The sequence below is a fragment of the Typopeltis vanoorti genome, chromosome 23 (genome assembly GCF_054136105.1).
Source record: "Typopeltis vanoorti isolate ZY-2024b chromosome 23, IOZ_Tvanoo_1.0, whole genome shotgun sequence".
Classification (NCBI taxonomy): Eukaryota; Metazoa; Arthropoda; class Arachnida; order Uropygi; family Thelyphonidae; genus Typopeltis; species Typopeltis vanoorti.
Window position 1 is genome coordinate 24,418,190 of NC_143571.1, and position 13,555 is coordinate 24,431,744.

The window sequence follows — 13,555 nt, forward strand, 5'->3', positions numbered from 1 at the left end:
ATGAGAGGTTGATAAATCATTTTCAGTTGAAAAGCCTTAAATAAAGGTTCTTCTTGTCCTAGACCGGGGAAACGCGGGGGAGGAAACCCAGGTCTTTTAAACCAAATGACGAAAACAGGAATATTATTTCTTGCTCATCGTTTTATTATTAAAAATAAAAATGTTAAAGAAGACATTGAAAATTAAAAGCTTGATATGGTATAAAGGCCTCGCCTACTCCCTATAAGGGAATAAAATGCGTTAGCTTATTTATTTTATTTTTTAAAGAAGTCATTGAGATGCATTTGTTTGTTAATCTTTGTGTAAAATAAGAATGAAAGCCGTAATGCAATTTCTTATCAAGTAAACTATTTTCTACCTGAACGAATAACGTACTACAAAAAAAAAAAACGTTCACCCAGAGCGGAATTAGATATAAATGCAGACGGATTGACCAAAAAAGGAATCTACTAGTTGAAATACATTATGCGAAACAAACCTAAAAAATATTTTTGAAATAGTAACAATTCATTTGATTCCCAGACTCCTTTCATAAGTAATTCCTTGATTAATTAGAGTTTTGAGTATTGTATATAAATTTCGAGGTTCTTCTCCAAATTAACAAAATTTAGAATGTGAATTCAGAGTGCTGAATTGATGCGTTTCTTTTTTTTTTCATGATTTTAAAGAAAAGAATGTGGCTGCAGAACTGAGAAAATTCCATACTTTTCTTTAAACTGTCCACAACTGAATGAAAGTTTAGTGGAATCGGTGGGGCAGAGCAGGATCAAAAGTATTTTTTAGGGACTCAACGAAACTTCCAAGCTGTTCAACATTCAAGCTTGTTGATGGGATGAATAATAATTTGCACTTCCAATCCTGTGGCCTCCTCTTTAAGAGGGTTGCAGCTGATGAACAGCCCGCTTCCATGCCTCTCTATCTCTTGCTTCTGAAAGATTCTTGCCAGTCCAATCTTTGATGTTGTCTTTCCATTGAAGTCGGGGTCTTCCTCTTCCTCTCTTTCCCTTCACCATCCCCTGCAATACTATTCTGGGAAGCTCTCCAGAAGAACCCCTCATTAAATGTCCTGCAAACGCTATTTTTCTTCATTGGATACTAGCCATATAGTCTCTTTTCATTTTGAATCTTTTGAGAGCCTCTTCATTGCTCACTCGTTCAGTCCAGCTGATACATCCATTTTTCTCAAGCACCACATTTCAAATGCATTCAATCATAAATTCATTCAAAAATCTGCACTTATGTCACTGAAAGGATAGACGTTTTCTTCAGCGAATGTTTATTTAGAACAATCGCAAGTATTATTCAAATAATATCTGCAGATATTTTTAATGCAAATTATTATTTTTTCTTGTTGGAAACAGAAACGATTCGACAATAAACAAATACTAATAATAATTTCATAATTACCTGCAGAGCAGATAATTTTGATTCAGTGTGCATTCAAATTTACAGAGAGTGTTATGAACGGTGCTATTGGTATCCATGCAAAATTACGCGGAAATGTGTCACTGTAGTAACGCAGTCGCTGAAGGTTAGAGTTAAGTTGCTTCTCATGATAGAGTTTGAGGAAGTAACGAAAGGAATGGGCTAGCGCGATTTCTTACTGATTAAACAAAATCGAACATGGCGGATCCGCAGTTCGAACAGTTTCGTGATGCGTTTGACAAGATGCCACAGCACATAAAAGCTCATCCACAGTGTTATAGGTGAGGAGATTTTTTTTTCCCCCTTTATTGTTTCTTTCTGGAACCCCACAGCGACGATTATTTTGAAATATTAGTCGGCAATACACGTTCCCGACTATTATCAGATATTTTATTTTGGTCACTGACCTTAATATTTCTCTGTTGTAGACAGCAACAAATTCTATATATAAGATGTTTCGCTTCATTGGTTATTTTCACTGATAGTAGTTGCAAAGCTGGATTGTGTTACGATGATTCTTTACCGTTAATCAGGATGATTGTCATTTCGAATATTGGGATAACAGTAGAGAATCGAGGTTTAGTGCCCTTTACACATTAAATTATCGGTGCGTAAAATATGGGATAATATCTAAAATATTACATATTCCCTGATATTTGCTGGCAAAAGAGCAGTATGAATAACCTGCCACAGCTTTATTATAATATGGAATTGAAATTGCTGAATGTGGTCTGTGGTTGTGTTTTCCACAATTGGTGTTCTCTACTGTTATTTATCTTTCTTCTTCATCAGCACTATGATAAAACTATTTGAACATGAATCACATTGTAGAAACTGTAGAAGAGATTGGCAAATTTTTTTAAATTATGCCCAGTAAATCAATAATTAACGTTCTTTAAATACTTTAATGAGTGGTAGTATAATACACATGCAATACTGCTGACACTAAATGCATCATCTCGGCTGTTAAATTGAGTTGATACTCTCAGGCACTAATGAGTAGTGGTCCATTAAAGAGTGGATCTAGAGCTGTTTCTTTTGGTGTTGATTCAAACACTTTTGATGCCTGGAAGGATGAATGTACCTCTAATAACACAGTATGGAGGCTTCAGGCCTCCCCCCCCCCCAAAAAAAAACAAAAAAACTCAGATTCTCATGTCTGATTTGTCTACATTTAGGCAAATTGGCCACAAGAACACATGAATTTATGGACAAAAATAGCATTAGTATTTTTGTTCATTAACACATAACACCATCTATTGCCTCCTGGGATGTGTTGTGTTGATGATAACAGTGTCGTGGTAGTAGCAGGTGGAAGATTAAGTAGGCAGATGGTGAGTTGTGTATGGAGTACAGTGCCCTCCTCTGATGAAGCCTTGTACGTTCACGTAATAATAATGTTGATAGTTTGCAGCACCTGTGAATGCTTCCTGCATTGTGGCTTTTTCAGAAACAACCCATATCTCCTTTTACAAGACATAAACTATATCATACTGCAGATGTTATTGCTACATGGTTTAGGGAAAATAAACCGAAAAAAGTTGATCAGCTTGCACTGTGTTACCTCTACAATTCCAGTCTTGGCCTAAAAGAACATCACTTTAATAAATTGGAACATTGGATACATTATAGGTCATTGCTTCCAACAGCAGTATATGACTCATATCATAGTATTCAAAGAAGTGTGGAAAGTGTGATTTAGGTCAAAAGGAGACCTTCACACACTATTGATGTATATGATTTAGACAGCTCTTTAGTACAGTGCCATCTCATTACAATAATACTAGTTTTCTGTTACAGTGATACGTTGTATTCTCCGTATCTAATATTATTCCCAGAGAGAGAGCTCTTATTGCTTTTTTTTTTTTTTTAAATATTATCTTTGGCTGAAATTAAAGGAAATTCTTTCTCTGGTAGTGCAAACATCTTAGGAAATTTCTTCAATAAACACATTATATAATTATTGTGTGACACCTCCAAGGACTTACTGCAAGTTGGCACTTTACCCCATATTGTCTACTGTCCACTAATAACTTTTTTTCCTGTAAATTGCATGTGTTCTCTTGGACAATTTGCTTCTGTGAACCCTGCTGTGTCCTTTTGAAATTGGTTCACTCTCCTTCAATTAAAAAAGCTCACATAAAGATTCCTCATCATGACAAAAATTAAACTCAGGTGTTTTTTAGTTGAAAGGAGCAGTGCCTCTCATCATACTTGCACTATAAAGTTGTCAGTTTAATGCAGCAAAATGTAAGGTCTTGAGGTTTGGGAAACATCGATGGGATGCTGCATACTCTATGGGAGGAGTTATACTGGAGGAAGTAGGGGAGACAAGAGATCTGGGGTTGATGATTGATAGAAACCTGAAGTTTAGGGGACATATTGCAAAGGTGGTGAAGGTAACACAGAGGATTGCTGCAATTATGAGAAGGACACTGACCTGCAGAGATAAGAGGGTTATCATTCCATTGTATAAGTCTCTAATCACATCACACTTGGACTATTGTTCTCAGATTTGGTCCCCAGGATTTGAAGTGGATAAATTAACTGTGGAAAGGATACAAAGACGGATGACAAAGATGGTTTCGGGACTGTACAAGCATAGTTATGAGGATTGGCTGAGGGAATGTGGACTGCAGAGTTTGGTGGATAGAAGAAGGAGAGGTGATATGATTGAGACTTTTAAACTGTTGAGAGGTGGTTACAGGGTTGACACTGGGGAGTTCTTTCGCTTGGTTGAACAGTGGGAAGGAGTGATGACAAGAGGCCATCCCTGGACGTTACGAAAGGAAACTGTGAGCAAGAGGGTAAGGAGTGGTTTCTTTGTGTGGAGGGTGGTTGAACCGTGGAATGCATTGCCTGATGGAGTGGTGGGAGCGAGAATGGTCAATGAGTTTAAGGAGTGGTATGATAGACTTCGTGTTTCTTAGGGGGGAACTCCCCTTAATGAGTCTTGACACACTTTATGTTCTTAGGAAGGACCTCCCACGATGAGTCTTTTCACTCCATGGAGGCCTGAATAATAATAATAAAGTCACTTGTTATAATTAGCCTGAAGATTTAATATATAACTTTCTAACATGCTAGGCTGTAAACCTATAGTACCAAATAACATCGTGAATAGGAATATATGCCATTAGTAGGATAAGTGATGCCTAACTATTGACATAATCACTTGAGAGAGAGAGAGAGAGAAAAGACAAGTTATGCTCATTTTTATGAAGGAAATTGAGAAAAGGAATATTCTTTGAAATAGTGGTGAAATCATGTTCTCTTGAGAAGAGCTATTTCTATGGGAGAGATGTCCAGAGATGTTGATTATTCATTTTTTTATGGCATTGTTAGTGAATGTCAGTTTTTGCTTAGACAGGAGGGAATTAAAAACCCTGAAAGTATCGTGTGTTTATTACATGAGATACATCATCATCATCAAATTCCTGCCATTTACCCACAAGGGGTGTACAGGATATGATAGTACTACATGAAAAAATTATATCATTACTAACTTCCTATCTACAATTTTCCTCCAAATTAGTCTGTTACTTGTCAAGACTCCAACATTATCAGATCTTATATTTCTATCGTCTAAGGCACTTTGTACCGTATCAATCCACCTATATCTTGGACTTTTCCTCTGGGTCGTTTTGCTGCCAACCTGGCAGAGAACGCTTGTTTTGCTAATCTTTCCTCTCCCATTCTGTTTACGTGACCATACCTCCTGAGATTACCTCTGCTAACTCATTCCTGGATGCTGACAATGTCAAGTTTTTTCCTAATATTCTCATTTTTAATATGATATTGCCATTGATGCCATCTGTTCACACCTATAATCTTTCTCAGGACTCTCATATCTGCGGTCTCTAGTCTTTGGTCAAGTGTTTTACTTCTGACTCAGCTCTCAGATCCATAAGTTAAAACTGGTTTGAACACTGTCTTGTATACAGCTAATTTAGTGTTGTGCCTAATTTCTCTCTTATTCCATATGAATTTATTCAATTGACTTCCCACCATACCAGCTTTGCTAATTCTGATGTCTATTTCTATATTTAATTTACCATCTTCAGTAAAAATCGTGCCTAAGTAGCTGAAATGTTTTACTTGTTCCACAGGTTCTCCATTCACAACACAGTTGACATTTTCAATGATTCTGCCTATTTTCATTGTCTTTGTCTTTTTATTGTTGACCTTCATACCATATCTATTACAACAGCTATTCAATTTAGTTAGAGAATCTTGCAGACTTGTAGCGGATTTATTTAGAAGTATAACATTATCCGCATAAAGCAAAGAGCTGACATTAACATCTCCAATTTTGATATCATGTTTAATACCACTTTTCTTCATAATGTGATCCATATAGATAATGAATAACAGAGGGGATAATGTACATCCTTGTCTCACACCAGATTTAACATTAAACCATCTTCCTGTACTTCCTTCAATTCTAACTGCTGACTTACAACTCAAATAAAGACTAAGTATTGCTTGATATAATGCCCCATTGACACCATATAACGGCAGCGTATTGAATAGCTTCTCTCTTGGCACCTTATCATATGCCTTTTCCGAATCGACAAAACTTAAATACAGATCTTTGTTATATTCCCATGCTTTCTCGACTATTTGTCGTAAAGTGAAGATCTGATCCTGACAGCCTCTATTTGGCCTGAATCCAGCTTGTTCTTCACCAAGCTTTTCTTCCACAATTCTTCTCAACTGTTTCTCAAGTATACTTGCATAGATCTTGCCAGGAACACTCAGTAGGGAAATACGTCTGTAATTCTCACATTCAGTTTTATTTCCCTTTTTATTATGAGAGCTCTACTCCAATCATCGGGAATTCGTCCCTCTGTCCAGGCTTTCTGAACTATGCAGTGCAGCCACTGTAAGACTTTTATACCACCATACTTCAGCATTTTTGGTCGAAGATCATCTACTCCTGCTGCCTTTCCACATTTCAAGCCTTTGATGGCTTTTTCTACTTCAAGTATGGATATGTATTCCAGCCTGCATGCCTGGTCAGTGTTTTTTACCACTGTGCTGCCATCACTGCTTGTTTCATTTAGCAGTTTTTCAAAGTAATTACTCCATACTTCAAGGATATCTTTTTCTCCAGTTTTCATGTCACCTTTATCATCCCTAACTCCTTTTACAGCACTCTTTCCTCCATTCCTAAGCTTCTTCAACAACCTCCAGAATATTTTGCCACCTTCTTGATATTTATTTTCTGTATTCTTGCCAAAGTCCTCCCATGATTTTTGTTTAGCTAGTTTTACACAGTGTTTAGCATTCTTGCATTTGTCTCTATATTCTCTAAGAGCACAAGCTGACTTATTTGCCAGGAACTTTTGATATGCTTTCTTCTTTTCCTTCACTGTGTTTTTAACTTCCTGTGTGCACAAGGGAGTTCTGATTTTTTTATCCTTTCAGACAACCTCACCACATGCATCTCTGGCAGAATCAATCAATGTTTTCTTCAGAGTTTGCCACTGAATCTCCAAGGTTTGATTCCTGTTCTCAAACTCTTTTATTTTTCTTCAATAATATTTGTGTATTTTAGTCTACAGGTCACATCTGAGAGCTGCTTAACTTTTATTCGCTTTAAATCTTTCTTACATTTTATTCTTTTCAATATGAAATTCAATTTTGTCCTGCTCAAGACTAAATAGTGATCACTTCCAATTTCAAATCCTCTGTACACTCTGGTGTCCTGCACCAGGGAGAAAACATCACTATCAACAATAACATAGTCAATGAGAATTTTCTTATTCTTAGCCTCTTCTCTCCATGTGAATTTGTGCACATTTTTATGTTGGAACATGGTGTTAGTAATAACCAGTCCATGTCCTGAGCAGAAATCCAAGAGATATTTGCCATTATTATTAGCTTTGCTCTTTTCTGCAAATTTTCCCAAAATATTTTTGTATGTCTGACAATCATTTCCTACTCTACTATTTAGATCTCCAACAAGGACCAACTTTTCCTTTTTCATTGTGTCAGTTGCTTTTTCTAAAGCCTCAAAAAATTCCTCCACTTCTACCTTAGTAGAACCTTCTGTGGGACCATAGGCACAAATAAATCTCATTGTCCAGTTCCCCATTCTCATATTTGCCCACATTACTCTACTTGATACTGACTGCCATTCAAGAAGATTAGCCTCGTATTTTGTGTTGAATACTATGGCTACTCCTTCTTTTCCTTGATTGTCATTGCCTGAATATGACATTTTGACTTTATTGCTCAGAAAGATCTCACCAGTTTTGGTCTCTTTCGTTTCAGTCACCCCTATTATGTCAATCTGGTACTTATCTAATTCCTCAACTAGCTCCATTTTTTTGCCATTCAGGCTTCTTATGTTGATAGTACCGATCTTTAACTGTGGTGATGTTGAGTTGGGGTTTGTTTTCAGATTTGTTCCAGTAACTGACTTTTTGCTGTTCACCCTGGTTCCCTGGCGAAAACAACGGTGGCCTTGGTTAACCGGGCGATGCCCCAGCCGGCATGAAATTTTGTCATGTTGTACCATCATTTTTTATTTTGGTTTAACCAATAAGAATACAGTTTGGTCAGCTAAATCCCAAATTGCCAGCCCATCCTCGTTTGTTCAGTATCCAAATAAATACCCAACAGGGTGCACCATGAGAAGGGGAGGATTGGACATTAGGTCAGAAGCCCTGGTCGGTTCTCCGCATTCCTTTAAAGGCTATGTGGAGGTCTCCTCTCAGTTATACAGCTTTGACCCTTAAGCACCCCTACATGAGATACGTGAGATACATAGAATTATTATTATTACATAACACCTCCACGGAGTCCAAAGACTCATCGAGGGAAGGCACCTACTCTACAACCCTTCAATTAACCACCAATGCCATCTACCGCTTACCACCACTACTGGTGTTTCCGCAGACAATCACAAACATCCATGTCCATGGCAGGATTCGAACCTGCAGCCTTTTGTTTGGAGAGCGGATACACAAACTACTCGGCCAACCAGGCCGGCATTATGTTTGCGGGTCCATGTTGAGATTGGAAGCAGTAGTCTTTTTTAGATCACAAATGTAATAAATGTTAAGTGTTAACATTTGGAAATTTGAAGTGGATTGCTTATGAGGAAATGAATAGCACTATGAATTTCATGGATACCAAGAGATTTGATCGTCTTTCAGTCAAGCAGAAGTAGAAATTATTTTAGTTGGCATGTTTTTTAGAAAAGAAATCTTTGCTCCTAGCTTCCCTTTTGAATGGAAAGCTTGTCAGATCTACTAGTCTTTTTGGTGGAGTCTTTCCTATGAAGGATAAATGAGTTTTTGGAGGCACTTGTGAAATCGATTGTTATCCTACTTTTTTCGAGTTGTCAGTTTCACTGAAGGTAATTGTGATCTGTAAGTTTCATATCAAAATATATAGTTATATACCTTAGTAATAAACTTTTCTGTGTCTCTTTGTTCATATATTGATTTTTCTATCTCACATGTGCCTCTGCCTTCAGGCTATTTTATCTATATAATCAGAATTTACAAGTAGATTGAAGGTAATACTATGAGGAGTCCTCACTTCTCTTCCTTAGCAAATTACTACCTTGAGCATCTGGAAGATTCATTATTTGTCTATGTAATCTCAACCATAGATAACATTTGTGCTATAGCCTTTTTAAAATTGCCCTATCTTCATTACTAAGTGAAATCAGTAGTTTACATCCTTGTATTAAATTCGCCATGAAGAAAGAAAAGAACAAAATGATATTCTTGGACATACATATACTCCTTTCCCATTTTCCATTTAGCATACTGATAATTTCAGCACATTGTAAACCTACTTTACTTTGACAGACCATTACGTGCAGCAAGATTTTGCACATAATCTGTGTCAAGAAATAGGCATAATCAAAATGCTTCTTATAGCATGCATCTGCTTCATTTCCTATAACCTTTAAACTAGAACTTGAAACTATCCAAATAATTATGCAGCAGAATGGATTTATTCTGAAAAAGATCCAATATATCATTTTTACATACAAGTCTGTTCCTAAGAACCCTGACCCTGTCCACAGTTCCAATCCTATACATTGTCAGAATCTCTGAACTACTCTCAGAGATCCTAAAGTATAACTTAGTGCTTACTTTCTTTTTTGTCAAACTTTTCTCCATGCTACCTTCTGCCAAGGATAAATAGTTTTATCTCTCCCCATCATCCTTGTGATTGTTTTTTTCTCTCATACTTTGGACAAATGGGACATTTGGTTGAAAAAAAAGATTGCAAGAACATTAATCCTGATCCTCTACAAAAAACCATAAGTCTCGTCTAGTACTGCACAGAGTTGATATGGACCACAGAAATCTTCTAGAAATCTTCAGGTTGAAGATTGTGTAGCTGCTGTTAGAAATTTGAATACTTATTCAAAGAGTGCCAAAGTACTACTATTTCATTGCTCTAAGGATCAGACATTCTTTATTAAAAAGGAAAGTCTGATCCTTATTAAGTGTTAAACAGCAAATTTATATATATATATAAATCAGTCTTACATTTACTGTACCATATACCACTGTAGCATGCAGTTTGTACCTCTTTTAAAATCCATTTTGAATTTCAGCTACACTGAAGAAAATCTGTAATTTTCAGTTCAAATGTTTGGTTTTATTCTTTGATAGTGAACTGTCTTGTCTTGCATGTTTGTTTATTTTATTTTTTTGAAATAGCTAATGAATAAAACCCATCAGCCAGAGCTGGAGAATAAAATGAGGATGGATGAGTGGAAAATCTTTTCCAGGGTATCCAATTACAGAAAGTGGTAGTAGACTGTAGAAGGTAATTTGCTTAACAGGCCTTAGTACTAAACCTGAACAAAAGTCTGAAAATGTGTAGAGAAACAGCATACATTCCTCCAAATCCATGGCCTGTGTCCAGTTATGGGTAATGTACTGTAGGAAGTCAGTTGTAGATCTAGATTGGTGGAATACTGGTGGTCATTGATTAACTTGTATGCCTCTAGGTGGTGAGTGATAGTGAAGTTGACTGTTGACGACTTTCCATAATCTTTCTTTTCCTTAGGCAGGCACACCACTAGCCTTCTGTTCTACATACTCAGGATTATTGAATTGCCAAATATAATTGCTTCGCTCACATTTTATACTGACTCTCTCTCTCACACTTTGCTCCCAGTTCAGCTCATTTCCTTGACTCCCATTCTTTTTCTGTCATCTCTCTTTTTCTTGTTCGTATACTTACTCACTTTCCACTTCCCTTCACTTCCACTGTCATCTCATTTTCTTGACTTCTCACATACTTGGTAACCTCTTAAGTTTTGTAATCTCTCCAATTGAAATTTCTCAGCTCAGTACTCGTGCTTTTATCACCTCTTCAAATGCCATACTATCACCCAACAATTATGACATAGTCAAGCAACTACAACATTTTCATTCATTCTTATGCTGTCCATCTCGAAATCTACATTAACTCTTCCATATTTTCCCCACCTTCAATCAAGCTAATCATTTCTCTGCTAGCACTTAATTTCATCTGTACTCTTCGTAGTCATTTGTTTCTAAGCACATTATTCCTACTTTCATTAAAACTACTTCCATTTTTCTCATCCCCTTCTGTTTTCCATATGCCACAATTTTAATGGGTAGCTTACATAGCACAAGCAATATTCCCTCTAATTTTTACCAGCCCATGTGCACATAAAAAATATTTTGTGCACAAATTTCCAGTCTCAGACCCAAAGTTGCAGTCATTAAGTTTGTGTCTTGCGACACAAACTTAATGACTGCAACAGTGGCATTTCAGTTTTAACTTGTTTGTCCAGCCACTCAAATTTATACAAATTTGAAGTTTCTTTCTGCTTTTAACTTTGACAGTGGCATTCTGAGGGTTAATGGACTAAAACTGCTAATATAATATTCCTCATATTAGTGTTGTCCTTTTTTCATCATCTAGCTATAACTTTTACATCGAGCCAAGTTCCAAGGGAGGCAAGATTGTGCCACTTTATAAGGGAGATGACAGAACTCAAACATCAAAAAATCGGCTATGAAATAATATGGGATGTAATATCCCTTAACTTAAATAAGTCTGTGTTGCCGAATTGAAGCCTTTGGCTTCTTCATATAATTAATAATTTATTAGGACACTTTCTTGGCATTTCTCATAGTAGGGTATATGTAAGTTCTGTTTGCTACAAACTTGGTATTTCTAGGTCTGCCTACTCACTGATAAGACCTCAATAAAGGTTGAAACCGGTCTGGGTAGTGACCTTCTCTCACTCATAATGTAGAACAGTAATACAGCTCTTAGGAGCTGGGTTTCACATTATGAGGAAATATCAAGAATAGTGATCAGAGCTTGCTCCACCCTTACCATGAGTTGCCTCAGTGTTGCACTCCCTAAAGGGTCAGTTGTAACACTATCCAGGTATTTGCTTATGCTTGGACTTGCCGAACTTTATATATTTATTATATTTGGCATGAAACTCTTTGAGTTTCTTATTCAGCTATGAAACAATATGGGATGTAATATCCCTTAACTTAAATCAAATTATAGGCCTGTCTGTGTGTCAGTTGTTATGATTAAAATGTTGGAGAGGCTGGTGAGAATCATGATCAAAAACTGAGTTGACAACAGTATTAATATCTTTGATGGAGGTCATGTTTTAGTAATTACTTATCACATTAAGGTGACAACTTCATTGGACAAAGGAGATGGATATACAGTAGTATACTTAGATTTTGAGGCTTTTAATAGATTACTGCATGATAAGTTGATTGTCAAACTAGAGTGGATGGGGTTAGTTATTAGACTAATGCATTGGATTAGATATTAGCTGTCTGATAGGTATCAGCAAGTTTTGTATGGTGGAGCAATATCCCAGAAGAGGAAAGTCAGTAGTGGTGGTGTGCCTTAGGAGCCTGTTTTAGGGCTATTGCTGTTTAATCTGTATACTGATGACATTGGGGATATTCAGTTGTTTGCAGATGATGCAAAGTTGGGATGAATTATGAGGAGTATAGCAGATATTCTGGCCTTATAAGAAGACTTGAATATATTGAGTGAGAATGGGCATGGGAGTGGGGATACCAGTTCAATGCTGCAAAATGTAAGGTTTTAAAATTTGGGAAACAAAGATGATGCGATGTAGAATTTATGCTTGGTGGGGGGGGGGGTATATTGCTGGAGGTGGAGGAAGTAAGAGATCTTGGGGTGATGGTGAATAATGATCTAAAATTTAGAGTACACATTACCAAAATTGTGACGCCAACACAACAAATTTTGGGAATGATACAGAGAATACTAACTTGTTGAAGTAAGGAGATTCTGGTTCCATTTTATAAGGCTTTGATTAGGCCACATATGGACTACTATGCACAAATTTGGTCACTTGGTTTTCAAAAGGATGAAGAGATGTTTGAAAGAATTCAGAGGTAATTGACTAAGGTTGTTTCTGATCTCTGGAATGTTGAATATGAAGAAAGGTTGAGAAGATGCAATTTACAGATTCTAGTGGATAGGAAAAAGAGGAGTGATATGATATGATACAGGCATACAAGTTGGTAAGGGGTTGGATTACTGTTGAAGTTTTTTCATAAAATGGTGGGAGATCAGGGAAGAACAAGAGGTGATCCCTGTAAGCTGTATAAGAAGGGTGTGAGCAAGGGAGTAAGAAGAGGTTTTTGCATGGAGAGTGAATTTGAATGTTTAAGGCAAGGCATGATTAGCTGTGTGTGAGTGTGAGTGAGTGACAAATTGACCTCCTAGATCAGTCTTTGATTCCATGGGGTCTTAGGATAATAAAATTAAAATTGCAAGCATTAAAATAATTCACTTAAATCCACATAACTACAAATATCCAACACCATTTTTGCATGAGTTTAAGTGACTGTACTGTCCAGATAGTAGACACTAAAGAAAAATGTGCCTCTGCAACTTAACATCATCTTCAGTTCACCCATGGCATGCAGGCTTATTGTAACTAATTAGTGTATTAAGTTCTTCTTCTCTCTTCCATCATCTATGTGGATGATGAGGTGAAATCTTTCCATTGCTGTCTGTTCCTGGAAAATACGAACAATTCTGTCCAGTTTGGTATCACTTGTTGTGATTTGGTTTTCAGATCCTCTTTTATTTTGTCTATCCA

General features: G+C 36.7%; 1 protein-coding gene across 3 annotated transcripts in view; it reads left to right on the plus strand.

Annotated features, from left to right (window-relative positions):
- The first annotated feature begins 1,505 nt into the window (after positions 1-1,505).
- Positions 1,506-13,555, plus strand: part of LOC150093696 (JNK-interacting protein 1-like) — a 308,320-nt gene continuing 296,270 nt past the window's right edge. The window contains exon 1 of one of the 3 annotated variants that reach the window (XM_090412576.1): positions 1,506-1,706. In XM_090412576.1, coding sequence (XP_090268702.1) covers positions 1,624-1,706 — 83 coding nt within the window. In that variant the 5' untranslated portion in view covers positions 1,506-1,623. The remainder of the gene's footprint in view (positions 1,707-13,555) is intronic. The other 2 variants (XM_090412575.1, XM_090412577.1) reach the window with 2 other exon arrangements.